This window comes from Chiroxiphia lanceolata, chromosome 1, assembly GCF_009829145.1.
Source record: "Chiroxiphia lanceolata isolate bChiLan1 chromosome 1, bChiLan1.pri, whole genome shotgun sequence".
NCBI lineage: Eukaryota > Metazoa > Chordata > Aves > Passeriformes > Pipridae > Chiroxiphia > Chiroxiphia lanceolata.
Window position 1 is genome coordinate 35,898,647 of NC_045637.1, and position 22,557 is coordinate 35,921,203.

The following is a 22,557-nucleotide window of genomic DNA, read 5'->3' on the forward strand; positions in this document are numbered from 1 at the left end:
TTTCCTCTCAGGGCCGCAGTGATATTTAATGTTGTGTCTGGAATGCAGTTGAGGTCAGGTGCGTAAAGGTGTATCTAACATCTGACTGCTGGCAGTGCCAGGGCTTTTCTCTGTGTATCCAATAACAAACAATGATTCTACCACCTGTAAAATACTGGAGTTGCTCACAAACACACTTTCAGGCTTTCCCTATGGGGAGCAAAGTTCGCGTTCTTTGGTATCAGGTGTTTGTGTTTTTAAGTACCATGCACCCTGCCTTTGTTTCCTACGAAATGCTTTCCAAAACTTCTTAAGTCACTGAGACCCATAGGTTACCACATGCTACTTGTTTATTTACTTTTTTTTTCATAATAGAACATATTTTTAAATCAATAAAATAAATATCTACTGCAATACAAAAAAATCTCCACAGCAGTACCTGAAATACAAGAAATTAAATATGCTTCTTGTAAATATCTCCTCCTCTTGTAGATCCAAATTATAAATTAAATAAATAAGAAAAGCATAAATACACATTTCAAGATACAGCAATTATTAAAAAGAAATATTAATCATCTCTGCCTCCATCTTCATACTGCTTAAAGCTATTAATTAACAAATTAAATACTACAATACAACTTTCTCAACAGACAAAACTCTTGCTTCCCTGGTGTTTTTTTGGGTGCTCTATGGGTCACGTTACCTACAAGGGCAGGTACCACAAATGCTCACTCTCCTAATTACCAATTTCAGCAAATGGACTTTTCCCAGTGTCTCTCCACCGTCCTTATTTTTGCTTTGTTTAGGAATTGAGGACAAGAAAGGGAATGAGTGATTACTGTTCTCCTTACTCCTTGAGTCTGCATCTCTGTGCAAGGGAGCAGTCCCACTGAACTTACTAAATTCACCTATGTGCGTAAAAATAGCATGTCCCTACAAGGCCAAGGTTTCTGGCAGGATTTCTATGGGCTAGGGCGAGGGCTATAGTGTGGTTCGTGATATTTGTAAAAGGTGTTTTCAAGAAACTCCTGTCCATGGCTCCAGCTTGGTTCAGTCACAGAGGACCTGGTGTTGGCAGGGTCACGGTGCCCAGACTATTACACAGGGCCAATGTATCAGGCTCCAATTTAAAGGTGGGGTGGACCCCTGTGAGAAAACTGCTCTGGAACTGCTCAGGTGTGCAGCCTTCAGTGGGCATTGGCATTGCTCTCACATGCTGTGGTAGGTGGCACATGGTTAATGCTGGGTCACCATTGCCACATCCAGCATGTGGTTAACAAGGAACTGTGTTCTCCTTGCTCACAGGAGCAAGAAATAAAAGCAGGAGAGCAGATCATCCCTGTGTCAAGCTACTGGGCCAGAAAAGGACTTTTAAGTTTGGTAAGGAGGACTGAAAGTCTGTGTGATTTCTAGTTGCAAGGTTATGCCCTCAGTAGTTGAGCACCTCTGAAAGAGGAGCCTGTGACTGAAGCAGTGAAAAACAACTGAATATGAGGGCTGACAGAGGTATTTCATGAAGGTCTAGTGTCTCTCTCTCTCTTTGGCAGACTGGAGTGGGCTCTGGCTGTATGAAAAGCCACAGTTATCTTTTTAAATAATGCTTCCATCCCCACTCTACTGCCTCCTCCATCATGTCTAGCCCCACATAGGTGTCCCCTACAGGCTTCCCTGGAGCCACTGGGCACATTTTCTCTGTGAAGCTACTGTTCCATTTGCTTTCCCGTTCCAAGGACTTCCGTTGCTCAGGCTGTCAAGCTGCAAACCTTTCCTGTGTGCTGCTCTACCTTGCTCAACCCAAAGCCAGAAGGCCTGTCTCCTTTCTCTCCTGGCCAGGTGGTACCCTGGTACTTCTGAGCTGGTGGCCCCTGACCAGGGACAGTTGTCTGAGCCTCCTCACCTCAGTATGTACCATGGCACTGCTTTTGGTGGCATCTCAGTGCACTTTACTGCACTGGCTGCTGGCAAGCAAGTTTCAGATGGGAGCTTCTTCCTTCTGCTTCTGTCACAGAGTAAAACTTGTATTTTTAATTTATGCTTTGGTGCACTGGCTTTTAGACTAGAGATCATCATTATTATGAGCAACAGGATATATTCTTCCTCCAGCTTGAAAAATAAAGTTCTATATTCAGGGAAACCAATGTCTTTTATAAGAACCAGGGGAGCACTCATAGGAGGCAAGTACTGCTCATGACTAGTGTAATATTATCTGTAACCGTGGTGAAAACCTTTTTGTAAAGCTGTTTGTTTCTTTTTTTGAGACAAAAACCCAAGAGGCCCTAACCAGCTATTTCTAAATTGAGAAAAAAAAATTAAGCAAATTCCATTAAATCTATCTATTCATAAGCACAGGTCTCCTACATGCAAATATCTCATGTTTAGTTACCTAGTTGCACCATTTATATGTTTTCTTTCCTCCTAGTATTTTGTGCACTTAATGAAATATCCTCTACCACATGGGTAGAGGTTAAGTTGCTGACTACTACTTCACATGTAAGCAGGTTCTATGGCAGAAAGTATCCCTTGAGGTTATTCAGTTGCTCATAGCTTAATCTGGCAGAACATTTTGAAACATCAATCACAAATTTGGTACATATGTTTGCAAATTTTCTCAGTTCTGGCCCATTGTTTTAAATTTTTTGCATCTTCTACTCCAGTCTTGAAACACTGAAACTGAAGTAAGAAAAATGTTTAGGATGTGTCATTCAACCAAGCATATCGTAAGATGTGTTTTTTTTCTCATGATATGAGAGGAGAAAGACAGCAAGCAGCAGAACACAACAAGTAGATCCCTGGGGTTTAATGGCACTCTGTTACTGATCTATTGCCTTGCAGGAATACACAAACCTCTTGGTAGGCTTTTCTTGTTGTAAGTCTGAGCTGATTCAGACAGGACACAGAAAATGGTGAATGGGTCAGCAGTAGTTTCAGCATCTTTGAATCAAGGTGTAAATCTAGTGGGATACTTGGGATTTTAGTATAACGCAACAAAGAAAGGCCAGTGAGTTGCATCATGTTCACCACTTTTATCTTTGTTAGCCTTTCTCCCACTGTTTTGAGGCAATGGCATGAAGTAATAAAAAGGATATTGTTTTCCTGGATGAGCTGTGCTGTGTCTGTTCCGTAAAGCACCTTGGCTAAAGGACCTTCTGCCTTTCCAAGTGATGCTGAGTCTCATCAGTCCGCCTCAAAGGCACTGTTTGTTGCCCCCAGGTACTCTGACTTCTTCTTGTGCTTCATCCACATCTTCCTTAGGAGGCTGGGTGTCCCGCACAGGTTGCCTCCTGTCAGTGGCAGGGAAGCTTCTGCTCCTGGTGGCAGGGCCAGGTCATACTCTGTTGTCTTTCTCCAGCGGTGCCTGTGGCTGGCAAATAAAGCACAGATGTGTACAGAGTGCATCTCCATGGCCCTTCTTCCCTGCTTATGGAGACCAACCATTTAAAATCAAAAGCTGTCTCGTTGTTTCAACCAGATATGTCCATGCTGGCCTGTCCCTGGGACTGGCAAGTCTGGAATGAGCAGGGGCTGTGCAGGACAGTGGGCTTGAATGCTGCAGCTGACACCCTTCCACTTGGTGCCCCTGTTCCCTTGCTATCAGAGTAGACACTCACACAAGGGGATGGGCTACAAGTGGGACCACTACTTAGTGCATCCTTTCTAGCACTTGTCACCCAACAAGAAGCTGGTAGGTTGTCCAAGGAGAGAACTGGGCCCTTCCACCAAAGTCCCAGGGACCATGTGGCAGCACCTGGGAGGGATGAACTCCACTAGCTGAGGGGGATTTACATGTCTCTGTACAGAGTGCGATTGCACTGTGCCAATCAGCTTCTTACTGTCCCTCAGGTAGCACCTCAAATATCACATAGATCCATGTCTGAGTTAACTGCCTGCTGATGAGTGCATCTGTACTGTGGTCAAGCTGTTCCTTAATTATGCTTAAAGACATTAAAGGTTTGTGCTTTTTTTTAGTTAATTTTTTAGTTAATTTGTGGGTTTTTTTAGTTAATTATATTTTCTAAGCTACCTCAGGGCAAATATGGTAGACTTCTTAGAGGGAAAATACTTGAAAATACTTATATTTTGAATTAAGATGACTTTTTTTCCAGTGATAAAAGAGTTGTAATGGGTACTGAGGCAGCTGTATAAGCGGTTGTGGCTAATGATATAGTCAGCATATCCTTTACCAATCTCTCCCTGCCTTTGGGAAGCAAGAGGCATGGCTTGGCTGGAGGGATGGGAAGGAACTTACTCCTCTGTAGAACTGCAGTCACGGGTGGGAGAGCCTGTGACAGTCACAGTTTTCACTGTGATATGGGCAACTGGAGATGGAGGAATCTGTGAGAGGAAAAAGCACATCATTAGGAAACGCCACTGATGAATAGGGACACAGGTTCATCTGAGGAAAGAGGCTGTTTTAACAAAATCAATAAATACTGTAAATCTCTCAATAAGAGAAAGCAGGTTAGGGATTTGACTGCCCAACTCTCAACCACACAAATACCAATTGCTCTCGTGAATGTTCTCAGTGAGGTCAGCATATGACTTGTATGAGCAAGAGTTACACCTCCCATCAAAAGAGGGAGGCTTCCAGAACTTTTTAGTCCCCAGTTGTTACATTTAGCTTCCTGAGGCAGTGAGGCTTTGTGCAGACTGAGCAGCCTGCCTCTTGCAGCTCCTCACAGGCAACCTCTGTGGCTGCCTGGGAAGCAGATGTCTCAGCCATCATCATCCCTTGAGCATTGTGAAATGTTTTCCTGTTTTGTTGGGTGCTTCTCTGTGGCGTGGGGAGCCCTGGTTATATTCCAGTTCTGCCACAGCCCTACAAGTGCCCGATTGTCGACTCCCTCCTGGTCTTATTCGAACCTAAATTGCCTGCCAGAACTGAGTCACTTTATCCCATAAACAGGTCAGTGAGACTAGCATATCCTCCAAGACAGTAAGTTAAAATGTTAGTTGCCCAGAAATAAAAAAAAAAGTCAAAAACTGTGCTGTGATCTTGTAATTTCAGGCAATAAGGCTATATTGATTTTACTGGCAATACCGAAAAATTTCTTCATGTTATTGTCACATAACTGACCTTTAAGCTGTCTAGGGCTATTTCTCCTGGGATTATTCTGAGACTGGATACGTTTAAGTGTCCTTTTCAAGTATCCCGAGACTTGGAGATTTTGAAATCACTTTTGCAGGCATCTTTTGCAATTTAACCATGGTAATTATTAGTAAGTTCAATTAATTTCATTACACTGAATACCACTAATTTTGACCATCCTTCAATATTGTAGTGTTGTTTTTCCCAAGTGTAGCTCAGCTTTCATCTAGCAAGTATGTTGCAGCCATCCAAAAGAGCCTTTGAAGCCTAAAGTTTTGGCAGTATGGTCCAGTGTTGGCCAGAAACTTTTCAGAAGATTTTTTTTCTCTTTGAAAAACCTATATTTTTTAAATGTAGGATTTTGAAAATTGGGGTTTTTTGTAAGACACAGAAAGGAGGGAGAATGTTTTAGTAAACATGAGTCATTTTTAACCAAAACATTTTTTCTGTCCATTAAAATACAAATTCAAGGGTTTAGTATGAAGATTTTCTCATCAACTCTTTTTTGACATTTCTGACTCACGTGATTATCATGTCAAGTTGGCATTCTGGAGAATGCAAATTATTTGATGCCTGTTGTACTTTAGTTTTTTCCCAGTTTGTGAAATTCCCTGAGAAACAAGAGGCTAATTCCTCCCAGCTCTTGCAGGTTGCTGAGCATTCAGAACAGGAGCCTGTCTCCTTCTGTCCCAACACCCTTCCTGGTACCCTGAGGGGTAGTTGTCCTGAGCCAGTCTCTGCTCCCAGCTAAGGATCCTATGGCAAAATTATGTCTCAAAGCTTTAACAAAGACTGTGAAATCCACATGTACTGCGACAGACTGTCATGCTGTTACTGTGGGACAAACCAAAAGGTACAACAGTTTAAGATGCATCAGACAACGGTAGTTGGTCAGTTGGTCTTGCTTTATTTACTTACCAAAGACTTTCCATCCAACAGGTGACTATAGGACTTGGATGACTCTCGTTCATTAATTCCCACTGCAAAGCATAAGAGGCATGGTATTATCTGTAATTATCCCTTTGGCATATCTTGTATGAAAAGCCTCTTTTCATGCAGTATAAACTCAGATATGGACAGAGCCCAGACACAGATTATAATTCCACTAGCTTTGATTATAGCAAAAGCACAGAGTTTTCTTTACTATGACCATCTGTGATGTCAAAATAAGTGACTGTGGAATTACTTAAGTCATTCTAGAAAGTCTCTCAACTGCTTGCTCCTAGACTTTTCAAATGAGATGCTGAACTGTCCTTAGCAGACGAAGCTAAGTGGGAGGCATTCCCCTCTGGGAGCACTCACATGTCTCTACATGCAAAGAGTGGTCCCATCTGCTGCTCCCCAGCAGAGGTTGGGCAACCCAGTTTTTGTGCATCCTGGAGCCCCCATTGCAGGTCTGTCCTGCCTAGGAGATAATTCTCTCATTTCTGCATTGCTCTAGGGAGTTATTTTAACCTGGGCATAGATGTGTGTTATGTCCACCTCATCACAGGGAGGGATTTAATATTTCTGTCTGCTCGTGGCTGAGTGACACCTTTCTGCTGTCTTCAACTCCGGAGGTTACCCTTCAGCTTCAAGTGAGTGCTCAGCCAGTAACTTATCCATGGATAAATGCTCACTGACATTCCTGCTAGCTGTGCCAAGGAAATAAATGAGTGAGGGATGCCAGATTTTTTTCATGGAGCCAAATCCTCCCACTTGGCTGGGGGAATGTGGACATTTCTACTGCTGTGGCCAATGGAATACAAATAATGAAAGCAAATTTGGAAATAGTCAAGGTGCTTCTTATAGTACTGTCTCCAGCATGACTTAGCAATCAGAACTGTCTTTTCCTTCTGGGGGCAATATTTGAGCATGACGAATGTCTTAACCAGCTTCTTGCTTCCTGCTCCACCCCCCTCTAGTAATTCCATTAGGTATCTTACTGTATCCCTCACGTCAAAGTTAATGAAATTACCTCCTCTCATCTTGCATATTAGGTACTAATAGTATTCAGCAAGTAGCTCCAGGCATCAGTACTTCAGCTAATGTCCATATTTTTTCTTTTTATTTGGTTTTATTTGCTCTTATATTGTCTGATTCTTCCCTTCAGCCTGTCCCTCTTCTTACTAGATACAGAAAATGTTCTGGCACACTTTTAGCAAAATATCTGAACAAAAGGAAGGCCTCATGGCTTCACGTTTGTAGGTGCTCCCCTCAGGACAGTAGTGGCTGGGTGTATTGTGAATTCCAATTCCAGAAGTGCCTTCCCGTACACTGAAATGGACTGTCCTTATGCTTTGTTATTTGTGTGGGATTTCTGATGCTAGCAATAAACATGCTGATGGCCTCATCAGTGCTCTTTTATGTTTTTTGTTCTAATTTAAACCTAGTTTCTCAGTTCTGCCCACTCACTTCCCCTCCTATGAGACCTGTTTCCCGCTTTTCTGTTCTTCTTTTTGGATTCCTGCAGTTTTTCTCTTTTTTGCACCTCTCTGTCATCCTTTACTCGTCTCCTCTAACAGCAGAGACCAGAAGGCCCTCCTTTCTCCCTCTCTGGCTCTCTGCCACCCTTTACCCTGCAGCCAGTCCCAGCCACTCCTCCTCCTCTCCCCGCTCCAGCCCTGAGGCTCCAGTTCTTTGTTCAGACACATCTTGGCTCTGGTCCTGGTTTGAGATCTTTCCCTATGGTCCCAAGCTCAGTTTCTTCCTTCCCAGTTTCCCAGGCCCCGCTCCTGTCTGGTCTATGTTCCTGGTGGGATGGCTTACGTGCAATGCAGTTGCAGACCGGTGATGTGAGGAATATGCACCTTCATGCACCTGCTTTACTGATTTTGCGTGTTTTAACAGCCAAATGCCCATTTTGTCTACCAAATACATGCCATATGGGATTTTTTTAAAGGCTTATGACTTGACTGCAACTGGGTGGTTTTCCAAAGGAGAGCAAAACACATGGTTTTGATTAAAAGGCCATCCCTTGCCAAACTGCACAGCCCTGCTCCAGCTTTGATCCTCCAAACATAACACACCAGTGTTGAAGGAGCTGAATGACCACTCTGTTTATGTTTACTCATCTCCTTGGTTTTGTATTGGCATGCTCTATTTTTCCTTCACGAGTTCTCACAAATATGCTGAAGAAGTTTTAGTTGAAAAAAAATCAGGTCTGTGGCTGACATTCAGAATCTGAAATTTCATCTCAAATTATTACGTTCTGGCAAGTTCTAAGCAACTGAACAGGGATCTTATATAATAAGATGACTCAGGCAAATGCAGTAATTCACAATTTATCATTCTAAAACATTGTCAAGGAGTGTTTATGACTGAATAAAGTGAGTTTATGACTCCAAATAAATTGAGCAATGTCACAGTCATTATCTCATTAATTCCACTAGATATTTTAAGCATGGAATTATCCTCCAGGTACATAATAAAGCGCCTGCTCCGCTGCAAACTGGAAGGCTGCAATATCTAAAAATGTCCTAAAGCTGTGGAGGAAAAAAGGCCCCTCTGTGGACTTACCATGCTGGGCCGTGCCCTTGGCGGGGCGGGGCCCCCTCTGCCCGCCCAGGCCCCGCGCCTCGTCCTCGCTGTACAGCACCTGCAGCAGGTCACCCTGGTGGGGCCGGCGGTCGGAGATGGCCACCACCTGCAGGGAGGAGACAAAACCATCCTGTTACCCTTGGCTTTGGGCATTAGGTGGTCTGTTGAGGTCATGGGGGAGCCGAAAGGCAGTTTGCTCTTCCCACTGCTTTACTGTCATCCAAAGTGCATTTTGTCAGGTGGGGGCTCTGGTATTTGTGGGATTTGTTTTGTTTGGCTCTAGCCTCTGTGCATGAGACATATAAAAATATGGGAAAATCCTGTGGAGTCTCTCTGGGACCCAGCTACTTATTTACACCTTTCTGTATTCTCCTCAGGAAGTTGAAATATGGTCTTTTTCAAGCTTCACTGAGTAGGATATGCCTATTAGACAGCTCAAATTTAATTTTTTATTGTGTTACATCTTGGGCAATCAATCAAACTTACACAATGAGAATTACAACTGCTATTTCCTCATGGTCTCCCCTGTCTTTTGGACTTACATTTTGAACCTGGCAAATGACTATATGAGGATACGAGGCAGTGAATAATTGTGCTTCTAGAGATTAATTTTCATAAACATTAGTTCCCACAAACAAAATTCACTGAGAGCTGCATCTTTGAAGATCAGGTCCCCTGTATCTCGAAAATGAGTGTGAACAAAATCAAGTTCTACATCAGTCACAACTAAGCCATGTCACTCACTGTGCTGCCACAGGCAACTGGGTGAGACAAAGCTAATGTCAGTTTAAAAAAACAGGGATATGCTCCAAACAAGTGGATCCATCAGGACTGTTATTCAGGATGGTCTGGGAACAGTTTTCTCAAGAAGATTAAAGTTCCAATAGCAAGAAAAGAGTGTTTCATGCTTTGTTGTGGTTTTATGTTTTTTTTTATTCTTCTTCCTTGAAGACTTACTACTGTCATACAGAGAACCACTTAAACAGGGTGACAATCCAAATCTTCAAGGAAACAAGACGCATGGCAACTATTCAGATTGTTTCCTATTACACTTACTTATGTTGCTCTTATATTGGAAGACCAGGAGTAAAGCAGTTACTTGCATCTAACTGATGACTGACTGATAGTTGCCATCTACATGTTTTAGATATAAATACAGTTATTTTGTTTCAGGACTGAGACCAAAAACTGACCAGCCCACTACTGGCATAGAAAAAACCTTAATTCTATCTATTGCCTTCTAACATACACTCATGATAAAAGCAAGACTGGATTTAAGCATGGCCCCTCATGCCAAATTGTCCATTTTCTCTAATTAAGTTTTACTTCAGTTTGCCATTAATCTGCAATATTCTGAGCATGTGATTTTTTACACAGACATAAAAATGTATACAAACAAATGCTTTGCAAAACAGGAAAGAAGAAAAACCCCAACCCAACCACTTTTAACTCTTTTGTCTCCATGTATCCTCAGGAGTCTGGAGGAGGCTATATTGCCTAAATCCTACTGAACAGCAGGAAGAGGAGCAGAAATACTGCTGGAAAAGGCTGGTAAGGCAACCAGAGCCTAATCTAAGGTCTAAGAGGGGTTTTCTCCTAATTCTGTGGACTTTGACATACAGCCGAACACAGTCCCCACTGTAAGCTACATAAGGACATGTCCAGTAGTAAGTTAAAGTCAAAGGGACTATTGGTGTCTGAAGATAAGCACATGCTAGAGTTGGTTCCCAGCTCTACTGACCATGAATCTGGTGCTGTTGAACAGAGTCGAGGCTCAGCATTACTCCGATAACTCAGAAACGAGAGTGATACTGGTTGTGAGGCCTCCTGTTGCTGCTGAAGCTGTTGGCATTGGCTCTCTCCCAGCTGCCCCTGGACCAGTTCCAGCACCTCCCCATCCCTCTGCAGCAGCTCCTCACAGGCTGCAGGCTCTTGCGTCCACACATACCCTGACCACCTGAACCTTGCAAGCTGCTTATCAGAGGCATCATCCCCTTCACCACAATGACATCAGTGGAGACACCTGTCTTCAGTACAAATATGATGAGACTGTGGCTGGCAGGGGTCTCTCATGTCAGCCCTTGGAACCTGCCTCGTGCGAATCAAGCTTTCAAGGAATTCCACAAAGCTCAGCTCTTCCCACCGTCTCTGGAAATATGCCCAGTGCTCTTGGTAAAACTCAGACTTTATTGGTGTGTGACAGAAAATACCATCAACTCTATGCTACTGAGACACCCGAGGTCACTTATTTTGCATTGTCATGGAAAGAGCATTTTTGGTAAGTAGGATGCTGGCTGCAGCTAATTCTAATCCTGAAAGTGGCTTATTTGATCAGTGTAAACCATCATGGACTTGAAACGTAACATTCTGCCTACATGTTGCAAAGAATGAAATATGTTGGGGGAAAGGAAGCAGGATTTTTAACTTGATTAATAGCAGGAATTATTTAGGCACATGGTTATTGTTTGCAAGATTCCTCGTTACCTGTGATATCAGTAATGCCAAAATGCCTCCAAGCAGCAGAATCTGTATAAATAAGTTACAGTACCATTTTCCATTACAGCTGGAGACAACAGTTCAACGTCTTTGCGGTGTTTGGCTGTAGCACACTTTGGAAGTTCCTTATCTCTTAATTCAAGATTTCACTGTGACTTTGGCTACCTCACTCATTGCTGTAATATGTTAAGACTTATCTAGGTCAGGAAACTAAACCTGCTGCAGCACGGTTTTGATCTAAAGTGGAGCTGACATTTCTCTAGGGTACCTAGGGTAAGGCAGAAGGATCAGCTGGGAGTCACTTTTCTTTTCTAGACAAACCAGGAGATTTAAATCTGTGTGAATGGCAGAGTCAGCCAGACTGTGTAGAACTAGCAAGTTGCTCTCTAAAAACCTATTCTTTTTAGAACCTGTAAGTCCCTTGACCGGCTCAGTCTGTTTGCAGGACATTGCCTCTGAATTCAGAGCTCAGCAAAGTGTGTTTTAATGGACTTTGCCGTGCATATGACAGCATGGAGGCCTGGCATTCCCACTGTTGGAATTAGCTGTGCTAAGGGGGAAGGGGCACGAAAGACACAGGAGGGTTGCAGAGCAGCACAGATACTGCTCCAGCCACCCTGATGCTGGACCCAAAATCCCACCACCAAACCAACAACCATCCAGAAAAGGTGACAATTAAATATATGGCTTTGGATAAAACTTTGAAGGTTAGAGGCTGAACAACCAAGTGCTTGTTAGTGGAGCAAATGCTGGATTTGTAGAGTTAAGCTCTTTTTGATGGTCTAATATTGAGCTAATTTTTAAAGTGGTAGCTCTAGCATCCACAGAGGGATTTACCACTTTCATGCAAAGTAGCCAGGTACTGTCCAGACAGTTCTACCCAAGGGATTTTGGGGCTAGAAGAGCAAGGGAAGAGAAGTGAAGGATCTACTATCATTGGAAATACCTTTTAATAGGGCAACAGGAACTGCAAATAAAGATGTTCTTTAAACACTCAGCTGAAAAAGAAAAGGTGTTTCCCCCCTTCATTCACCCTTCCACAGTCATGATTGTACATTTGGGATGGGTTCTTGAATGTGATGGAAGTTACGCCCCCAAAAGTAAAGTCATTTGAATGTTAAATCACTTACTGTTACACTACTTGAGTATTTCTGCTGTGAAAAAAAAAGATCTGGCAGATGTCCACATTGGTTGCTATTTTTGTCTTGCTGAGGATTAAAGTTGTGCATCCACTGCAATCGTCAGAGCAGGAGATTTCATGTTAGCTGAGGCATTTCTACAGCACTGACTACAGGTGCAGATGTAAAAGTGAAAAATAAATAATCATTCTGCTACTTTTCTGTGGGTCTAGAAATTGGCAATCACAGCTTCCTCACAGGCATGTCTATTGCAGTACATGCAATTTATTTGAATGCTTGTGTATGAGCTGTAAGCAGCTGCATCCCACTGATGAAGGGGAATGTACAAGCCTAAGAGTTGACTGTGCCAATTCCTCTGGTTTGAGAGCCATCCTTGTTTTCTTTGCTGGAGCTGCAGACCATTCCTCGGGCTTGGTGCTCCACTGCTAATATGATGCTGCCTGCATCATGACTAAAAGCCAATCAAAGGACATCCTTAATTGGGGTCAGGAAAGCCCCAAAGGAGAAAACCAATCCTCTTAAAATACTGCAACAAAACAGGGACTTTCTTATCTTATTTTCTTAGGCCTTTATGAGTATAGTGCTGCCACAGTAGCTGATCCAATCCAAATTAAATATTAGATGCTTCCATTTAGTAGAAACAACAACTATCTTCTGGGATTTGGAACATCATAGCAGACATAGAGTTGCCCTTGATTTCAATGAAAGCTTAGCTGGAAGTTTTCAGCTAAATAGTTTTATGAAAAATTTTGTCAAAAAAAAAAAGAGATAAGTTATCTGAGCCTACTGTTTCATCAAGTGAGAATAGTTTACTTTTAGTTTAGACTTTTCTTCTGTTTTTATATTGCATGGAAAACAAAAGATATCAAAGGCATAATGGAAATAAAAGGCATAAGGAAATAAAAATGGGGTATCTCAAAATGGCTTAGTTTGAGTAACACTCCAGCACTCTGACTTTCATCCACATTTGAAGAGTCATTTCGAAACCCGAGCCTGAGTTACAGGACAAAAATAAGACTTTTTACCATTTGTAAAAATACACATATATATAGTGTCTACCCAAAATTGACAGGTATGTTATTGACTCAGCCTGGGAACCACTTCAGGCCTCCTGTGACATTCTGGGATCCTGTGATGTGCTTTAATAACCAAAAGATGGAACGGGAGTGAGGGTGGTAAGCAGGAGGACCTACAGTTCTGTAGGGAGATCAGGGAATCACGAATGCAAAGAAGAGGCTCTCTACAATTGACGATGGGGCTGTGTAGTAGGATAGAGCATGGAAAAAAGAAAGGCCAAGGAGCAAAATATTTCAACAAAGTGCTAGAGAGGAGACAGGTCTGTGGTGATAAGAAATGCTGTGGCAGAAGACTCTCAAACCCTGTAAAAAGCGCTTGGATATGCAGAAGAGAAAGAGACTGTCATTCCTGCAAATCAGTTAAAAGGATTGTGAAAGGAACTGTGAATAGGTCAAGTGGATTTAAGGAGGAAAAACTGCCTCTGAAGGCAATAAACCTCACACCATGTGCCAAAGCACTGGAACTTAGAAAACATTTTCTCAGAGAATGAAAAATGTTCGGTTATTTTAATTTGGGGGGTACCTCAGCTACAGGGAGTGGGTAAAGCTCCATGTGTGCCCTCTGTGCCGGTGCACTGCAGGTGAGTCAAGGGCAGGCAAACACTACTGGGGCCAAGGGACAAGCATCCTCCAGTCGTTCTATCAGTCGTCCCTTTGGGTTGAGATTACAGTCCATTGCTTGGTGTTTTTCTCCCAAATTCCCTGGGATACTGGTTCCTTGATTAACATGTATATGTATTGCTATGATTTGTTTACTTTTGATTCTTGCCTGTCCCCCTGGCACTATTATTAAGGCTTTATGGATAAGAATTAAGTCTGTGATTCCCTCAGATGGTCCATGTTGATAAGCTGCTATGTTCCTTTTGACTGTGCACAGCAAGACCACATTTATTTTATTGTTTGTTTCAAAATACTTCTGTAAATAAACTGCAGCTTTACAGAAACTCTCATTTCTGTTTCCCACCCCACTCCCTACACCAGAAACCGATGCACTTCTTTGCCCTGAAAGATCTGCTTCCCATTTATCCACAGCATGTTTTAGGATAAATGTAGTCAACTAGAACTAAAAAAAAAAATAAATAAAAAATAAAAATAAAAAATAAAAGAGGGAGAGAAAAGGAAACTTTTCTTACGTTCTTTGTTAGGATGTGCTGCGTAGTTTTGGCTCGTCTTCGGGCAGGACTACATGCTGCAGAAAGAAGAACAGGAACATGGTCAGCCTGTAGTGGAGGTGGACACATGCCTTTAAGGAAGATTCCAGCTGAAATAACTCCCAAAACCCTCCTTTTTAATGTTGTCTCAGAGATCATGCTCTAGCTACACAATACAGACATCCATGGGCTCAGGGCAACAGCTGAGTTTCTGCAACTCTTCCATAGGCTTCCTGGAGGAACCCTTCTCTTTCCTCAGTTTTGATCTGACCTCCCACCTGCCAATATTTCAGAAGGAAATGACAAGTCTAAACATTATCTTGGAGAGTTCTACAATTTTACCTAGTTAGGGATTTTATCAATAAGCTCAAACTCCCTCAGGACATCATTTCACTTTTACTGCATGATGTCCAAAGCATAACATTTGCACTAAGCCTAATATTTTCTTTTTCAATCCTCAAAATGACCCATTCGGTTCTCTAACTTGGGGCATTTTGCTTAAAGTCTGTTTCTCTTTTTTATTTCTTAGGCCCATGAAAACACCAAAATCATAGAACCACTAGGCAATAGATACACAAAATGCCAGGTCCATAAGCCAAGTTTTTGGCTGGACTGAAGTGAGTGGTTTTGGATGAGGGTTTTATTGGACAAAGTGAAGATTATTTAAACACTTGTTGTTTGAGTTAGAATTGAAACTGGCCTGAAAGGCTCTGTGATACTTCCAGCTCTCCCTCTCATCATTTATTACCCTCCTCTGTTTTCAGGCTACAGGAGCTACAGGATTTAGCAGCCAGTGACAGGAACAGGCCTGCAAAAACCTGCCAAATGTGGAGAATTAACTCCAGTTCTAAAGGCTGAGCCTTGGGGCAAGGCATGTGAATGGGGGTTTCCTATTCAGGCTCCATGTATAATCCAAAGGCTTTGAAGAGCCAGGAAGGTTTGTTATGAGATGATGGGTGACTCCTGCTCCCCAGGTGAGCTTTCCTTTACATTGGCATACATTTAACTCCAGGAGTTACAATGATTATCGCTGCTATGTATTACTGTTTGCAGAGTTTTGAAGCTGTGTAAGCAGCTGGAGGTCATTGAAGGCTGCTGGTTACTGCAGCCAAACTGCTCTCCTCAGATGGCAGGAGTAACTGGGCTTTCCAGGGCTCCAGTACAAGCAGAGCTGGCAAGTGAGACCAAAGTCACTCCTCCTAGACAGTTTGAGCATGTCTAACAGCCACTCCTCCACACCTCAGTGAGGGTATAAGTACTGAGCATTAGGACCACACTGGAGAAAAAGTTTAGGCCTGTGCTCTGCCGATAGTGAAACATGACAGGAACATGGGAGGTGAACAGTCTTGCCCAGGGTCCCTGAGAGTGGTTCACTGCAGCACAGGGCACTTCCACACTGAACTCATCACAAGTAAGTTATCTGCCTGTTTAGAGCTTGAGAGTGTGCTAAGCTGTCAGTTCAATTACAGTCTGTTTTGCATGGCATGATATCCTCAGGGATCCTTACTGTCTTCTCCTGCAGAACACATTTTATATTTTAAACCACAGAAGGGTGGGATGAAAGCTAGACAAACATAATAAAGATGGCTTGATTTTTTTTTTCTTCCCTGGTAATATCTTGTAAGTTGTTTTTGAAGCTGCTTCAATCACCTTTAATTCTGGAATTTCACTGTGTGAGGACTAAACTAATTGCTCACAAATGAAACACTCAAGTACAAAAAAGTTTAGTGATGCAAGTAATTATTTTCTTGTCTCTCTGGTATTTTATGTATTTTACCAGACAGTGTGACGAGCACAATTCACAGAGATTTCTACCAGAAGCAAGTGCTTTTGTGCTATTATAGCTACCCAGGCTGGTGCACAAGGAAGAACACATAAATGTGCCTAACAGTAATAAATTTGCATATTTTCAGAGTACATAGGATCCACAGTCGAACTTACTGCCTGTTGTCCACCAGAACTAGTGGCAAAAGGCTTACAGGGGCTGAAGAAAGGCAAGGCATGAAAGGGAAGTCACAGCACCAGCAAACATGCAGTTACTTGAATAGCCATTGAAAGAAGAGTGAATCACAGAGTTAGCCAGAAGTGACCCACTTGTGGGGGAACACAATGGCAGCAGTGCAAACAGTGGGGCTGCAGGGCTGTCCCTGCAAACACGAATCTATGCAGAGAGTGGGAGAGAAGGAAGGGAAGAATTAATCCCTGCAGATGATGTATCTGGATTTGCCTGCAAAAGAATGTTTGTATGTACAGCCCAGCTTTCGGGCAACAAATACAATTACAGTGATGTTTCACTTTGTCATTTCCACTTATATTGCAAAATTAAGCAGCTGAGAACTCATGCTCGCAGCTTGCAAGTAAAGATCTGATCTGGTCCCAGAATTTGTTTTCCCTGCTTTTCCCTGCTTTCTTGTTGCTGAAATATGCAGCCATTGAATTTAAACTAATTTGTTCAATCAAATGCAGGCTGGGCTTTGTCCGGTTCTTACTCTTCATTAGAAGCAATTAATGTTAATCATGCATTCATTTCCAGGGCATGGCTTTGGAAATGGTCCACTTATTGAGCCAGCAGACTTAAATTCAACATTCATGCAGTTCACCCACTTCATCTGAGCTGCTAACTGCTCACAGAACTTCATTCTCTTTTCTATTACGCAGAATAGCCACACAGTTGCAAGCTGTCACTTTAGCAGTTACCTCATAGGTATAGCAACACCGATTTCAGATCTCCCAGTTTTGTCAGTGCAAAGATTTTACACAGCCACAATGTCGAAGCACCTGCACGGATTAGCTCGTGAAAGCGGCGGCGAGTGCTGGGCTGCAGGCAGAGCAGGGCACGGCAGAGCAGAGGAGCTGCTCATTCCAAAGATTTCCCCATTGCTAAACATCCCATCCCTCCAAAAGACAACACCGTAGCAGTTGTTACATTTCGATGTACTCACATTTGGATGAAATCACAGTGGTGAAAACTTCTAAATTCTCGTCGCTGCAGCTGTAAATCTGGTGCATTTTCCACGTCTCCCTACTGACTGCCTTTCAGCTTCATGCAACCGCTCTGAACTTCTGGTAAATAGGTTTCACTAATCCAATCTGGCTCTGTGATCATTGTCCAGATCTACAAAGGACAGACTGATGCTGTGATCTCATCTCATTCCATATTCTTCATTGCAACATTTTCTGCTCCCATCTGGCTTTCTATGAATAATATTAACACAAAGATTTAATTTAGCTGTTACTTAAGCCTCTACTCAGATAGGAGCATTTTATTTAATGTCTCCTTTTACCAGTGTGGAGAATCCTCTGCAATAAATAGCTAATAATTAAAGTCTAATCTATAGGCAAACAAATGTTTACAGAAGTACTACAAGGACTTCTTAAAAAAAATTGGGTTAATTGTGTACTTTAACACATTTATCATAAAAATTTGCTTCTTCCATATAATGAGGAGTTGATTCTAGGGGCATTAAGAAAAGTGTTTTGTGCTTTACCTTTTAATTTCATGAAAAAGTACCAGAATCCTGGGCATTTCAAAGGAAAATTTCAAATGCAGATGACTAAGAAAGGGTACAGCAGGCAGATGTGCATAGGTCTCTATGCCTCCTACACTTCTGTGGGTGGCAGAGGGAGGGCAGGTGGCTCAGTCATAGATGGGTTCCTACATGACTTGATAGTTCTGGGGCCTAATCCCGTACTTATGCACTTCAATAAAGGGTCTTCTTGCCAAAGCTTTTCATTCCTTAATGCTCCTATCAGAAATTGTTCTTTTCCACCTCTGAATATCAGCCCCCTCAACTTCTGGTGACTTACTGCTGCCACGGACACCTAAGACAGAAAATTTTGGCTTGCAGGCTCTAGCAACTGATGTAGTAGGAACACTTTCAAGTGTGAATAATGATATTAAATTATATCAGTCTAATGAATAGCCTCCATTACTACCACGTGTGTGTCTAATTAACACAAAAACAAGAGCTGTGTTCTCCTATAATAGAGGTCTGCCACCAACAGTCCCAGACGGAAAGTGCCAGTGAACACGGGCTGTCATTGTCATATTGATGAACATTTCTTATTCGAAATAATAAACACTGGTCAAATACACATCCTGAGCCTGGAAGCATTTTGGTTGAGTGGAAGGTGTCGCCGTGTCAGGAAAGCAATGAGTGAAGAGAAGCTGCTATCTCTTGTCGCCTCCCAGGGCAGGCTCCTGCTGTCCAGCGGTAGCAAAGCCATTGTGGTGCTGGGGGCATTGTCTCAGGAAACCGTGCCGTGCTTGAAGTGGGCGGTGGGACGGCAATATAATCGACCAAAAGTTCAATTAGTTTTTGATTTATTGCGCCACATGTTCTGCTTGTATGACTGATGTCATTAACATCAGGCTCGGCTGGCACGTTCATCTGTCCCTGCCCGGCTGCCTCTGAAGGCACACACACTCAACAGATGGGGAGCTGCACGGGTGCGAAGGCAATTGTTTACCCCCCTATTGTTCCTGTGTCAAGCAATCAAACCAAATCCATTACCCACCGAGAAAAAGATCAGCGCACCGTCCATTCAGCAGTGAATGGGGCAGACGCGGTTATGCAGGAGGCTTTAAAGCTTTCAAAAGAATAAAAAAAAATAATGAAGACCAACACTGAATAGTCGATAAAAAAAAAAAAGGCTATAACAAATCTAACCCACCCTTTATTTCACCTTCAAGATATTCATAGTCTTATGAGAAGAGGGGTACTTTTGGATCCAAGTCATTGGTCTCCTAGTTCTAGGAATGACCTAGAGATATTTTCAAATAGCAGATGAGGTTTAACTTTAGAACAAGTATTGGGTGCTTCATGCTGTCAAGGGGTGGTGGGAATGTGGACACTGAAGTGAGACTCAAGAGGTTGTTACTAGTTGGCATTCACTGTGTTACAGGGCAAGTAGGCTTTGAACACATCTTTACAGGCACAGGATGCTCTGGGGATGAGTCACTCTGTACAAGGAGCTGATAAAAAGGCTCTCACCTCACTTCCAAGCTGAAAAATAGGCTTTAGGAGGGCAAATATAGCATCTCTCATCAGGGATCCTCATTTGGGAATGAATTTTCCTCTGGTCATGAAAGGGAGTTTGCTGCCTTATTTTGTCCAGATCTTACAGCATAGTCGAGCACTATGAATGACCAGAGTTTTGCAGGAAATCTTAATGTGGCTTCAAGAAAACGACTGCACATATTGGGCTATGTTTTTTCCACCTGTCTGTGAAATATTTCGGGCAAATGTCCTGGTTTAGCTATAAAACAGGTGTAATAACACCTGACAAGGAAGTGTACTACAAAGCTCGACTGCATGGTACCTGCTGAACAACAGCAGGCAGTAATCTTAGACTTGAGGGAGATAACTCTCCACAATGTCCAACCTAGGAACTGTTCGCAGAGCCACATCAGACAATTTCATATGATGTCTCCCTTTGGTTCCCTACTGACCTAACAAGAGTCCAGTCTGTGATGGGAGCAGGAAACCAAACAATTTTTGACTCCATGAATCATTGTTTTGTTCCCCAAACTACATAAAACATCTAGAGACCAGGCTCAGTTTTTTTCCTCATTGCTAAAGACAATTAATTCACATGGTGCCTCTGCAGCCATGAGAAGACCCAAAGAAGTCTTGGCACCAGGGTATATCTTTGACTGAAGACTCCCAAGTAAGCATGTGGAATCCAGATTCCTAGCTGTGATATACCAGTTTACCAAATAGCTGAACTCTCAGTGTTGACAGCAAAGGATCAAAATGTTTGCTGGTGCAAGAACAGGGTGACCAAAGGTGAAGAGGGACAACTGAGGAAGAGGAGGAGGAGGAGGAGGAGAAGAACTCAGGACACAAGAACAGACATATGGTGTCTGCCAAAACACCCATCTAACCTTATCTGCAAGTCTGGGACAGGGAAGGTATTTGATTCTCGGGAATGTGGGTAGGAAGGAAGTAAAGGTGGAGGAGAAGAGATGTTTGCTGAGGCTGAGAGGAAAACAACTGTTGAAAACAGCAGGAGGCTCAGTGACCCTGGTAAACATGGCAGAAAATCCCATAAACTGGTGAAATGTCCCTCTGGGGAGTTGGCAAGAGTGCTTTTCCCAAGGGCTGAATCTGTTCAGATACATTTGGAAGAAACAAGTGTAGATGCTTGTCCTGTTTACCAAGTATGTCAGAGCTGATAAACTTAAAAGTAATCGAATAAAAAAGTCAAATATGGTTACAAAAACTGTAATTAGAATTTTGAGTGATCTAAGATAAGTGTCAGAAACCTCTGGACCTTATTTATCCTCGCCTCTGTGAACAAATTAATCCCTTTTCAACACAGCATTCTTCCCGTGAAGTTAGTGGGAAGCATCCTGGTACTCTCCGTATAGGCAAGGAATATTGCCAAGGGATTCCCTGGACAGAGCTCTTCCCAAGGCAGGTCTCTGGCTTCTACCTGGATCTTGTACCTTGTTGTATAAGAGGCAAATCTAATCTGTACTGAGCCCCTTGAGCCTATTTCTTACTGTTAGCTGGGGAATATGATAAGGATAAACCTCAGATATTTTTGGAATGGGATTGTGAACCAGAGTGATGCACAGATAACCATTTAAAAATAAGATGGGATAAAACTGCACATGCATGCTGCAGGCATCTACTCTAAAACACTCCCACGTAATACAGTGCCAGCATCACTTTTTGTGGAAGGAAAACTGCTTCATTTCATTTTAGGGCCACAGAATTGCAACTGCAAATGACTGAAAAGGAAAACGAACAATAAAAAAAAGCAAAATAGAAAGTGAGCTTCTCACACATAATCCGTTATTTTTCTCTAAATGAAAGGAATAGAGAGACAGATATACTATCAATAATTTCACCTCCCACTTGTAGGAGACTGACAATCTAGTTCAAAATTGAAGTAGCACTGCATGGCTGCAAGATCTGTGAATAAGTGAAGAATTGTCAAAAGTAACATTTGAATTTGCATCTGGCTAGAAGTTGCTGTAACAGATTTTTCCTGAATGGGAATAAGATTGAGGCATTTAAGAAATATTTTGAACTTTAAATTCACTACAGGGGACCAGGTGAGAGAGATGCAAGAGCTCTTCAGTTTGAAAGGACTAATGCACAGACTTCTCTGCCAGTTGGGAAAGAAGATACTAGACAGGCTGAAAGCATCCCCCCACTAGTTACAGGAAGATATTGCAGGATCCTGACAGAAGAAAAACGCCACAAGTCTGGTTGGCTTCTCTTAAAAAAGTTAAATATAGATAACTGGGCATTCACAAATTTGCCCTAAGCTTGTAAAACACACTTGAGTAAGTTCATATGATGATTATCAAGAAACACAATGCCCAGGACTGCAAGGTTCAAGTCCCGCAGAGCTTGTGCCAGCAGAAGGGATTGCACTAAGCCAGTATTAAAGCTAAGGCCAGGTTGAGCACGTGGAGGCTTAACAAGCTTTCATATACTGGTCATGTACTGGTAATTCACAGAAAGCATTAAAAATGTCAACAAAGGAGCAATATGTCCAAACTGGGCTGTGACAACAATAGCTGATTAAAATGCTAAACTTTATTACATTTGTCCTTGATTTATTAATTTTTCAGGCTAATTAATCAGTGATGTTTTTATTCCTCTGATAAAGTACAGGGATTTTTGTATGGTTTTTTTCACTCCTGTTTTCTTTTCTTTAGAATATTTTAAGATTATTTTGACTATTGGCTCCTGCCATGAACATAACCATTTTTGGGCAAACAAGCATGTTATAAAAGGTTGTCCTGTGGTTCCTGGATTTATGCAGTGGTAGCCCTCTTGCTCTAACTGCATACTGTGTCTCACACCATACGCAGTAAAATCCGCGGCTTGGCTAACCAGGCACAGAATACTTAGGATTTCTCCAATGGATAAGTCTAAATAATAAGGCAACTTGAACTGCCACCTTACATGCCTCCAGTATGTCCTCACACAGCCACCAAGTTCCTTTTGCCACGTGCAACACATGTGCTTTGTGGGGATGAAAGTCTTTGGAGGGTATCAAATGGCATTGCCTCCTCTGGCTCAAGTTCTGTGTGAAAATGAGCACTAGAACAAGGACCATCATTACTGGTACTCAAAAACCCCCGTTCC

At 42.4% G+C, this 22,557-nt stretch overlaps 1 protein-coding gene across 2 annotated transcripts; it reads right to left on the bottom strand.

Moving 5' to 3' along the window:
- Positions 1-349: 349 nt before the first annotated feature.
- On the bottom strand, positions 350-20,932 carry VXN (vexin). 2 transcript variants are annotated; one of them, XM_032694212.1, is made up of 7 exons: positions 18,965-20,932; positions 17,389-17,561; positions 14,429-14,484; positions 8,564-8,690; positions 5,984-6,045; positions 4,226-4,311; positions 350-3,340 (listed from the first exon to the last, which is right to left on the bottom strand). In XM_032694212.1, exons 2-7 carry the CDS (start codon positions 17,453-17,455, stop codon positions 3,154-3,156), a joined length of 585 nt encoding a protein of 194 aa, XP_032550103.1. In that variant the 5' UTR covers positions 17,456-17,561; positions 18,965-20,932; the 3' UTR covers positions 350-3,153. The 2 variants fall into 2 exon arrangements, with proteins under 2 accessions (XP_032550103.1, XP_032550113.1); XM_032694222.1 differs by having other exon boundaries at positions 17,389-17,641; positions 18,965-19,032.
- Positions 20,933-22,557: the final 1,625 nt, after the last annotated feature.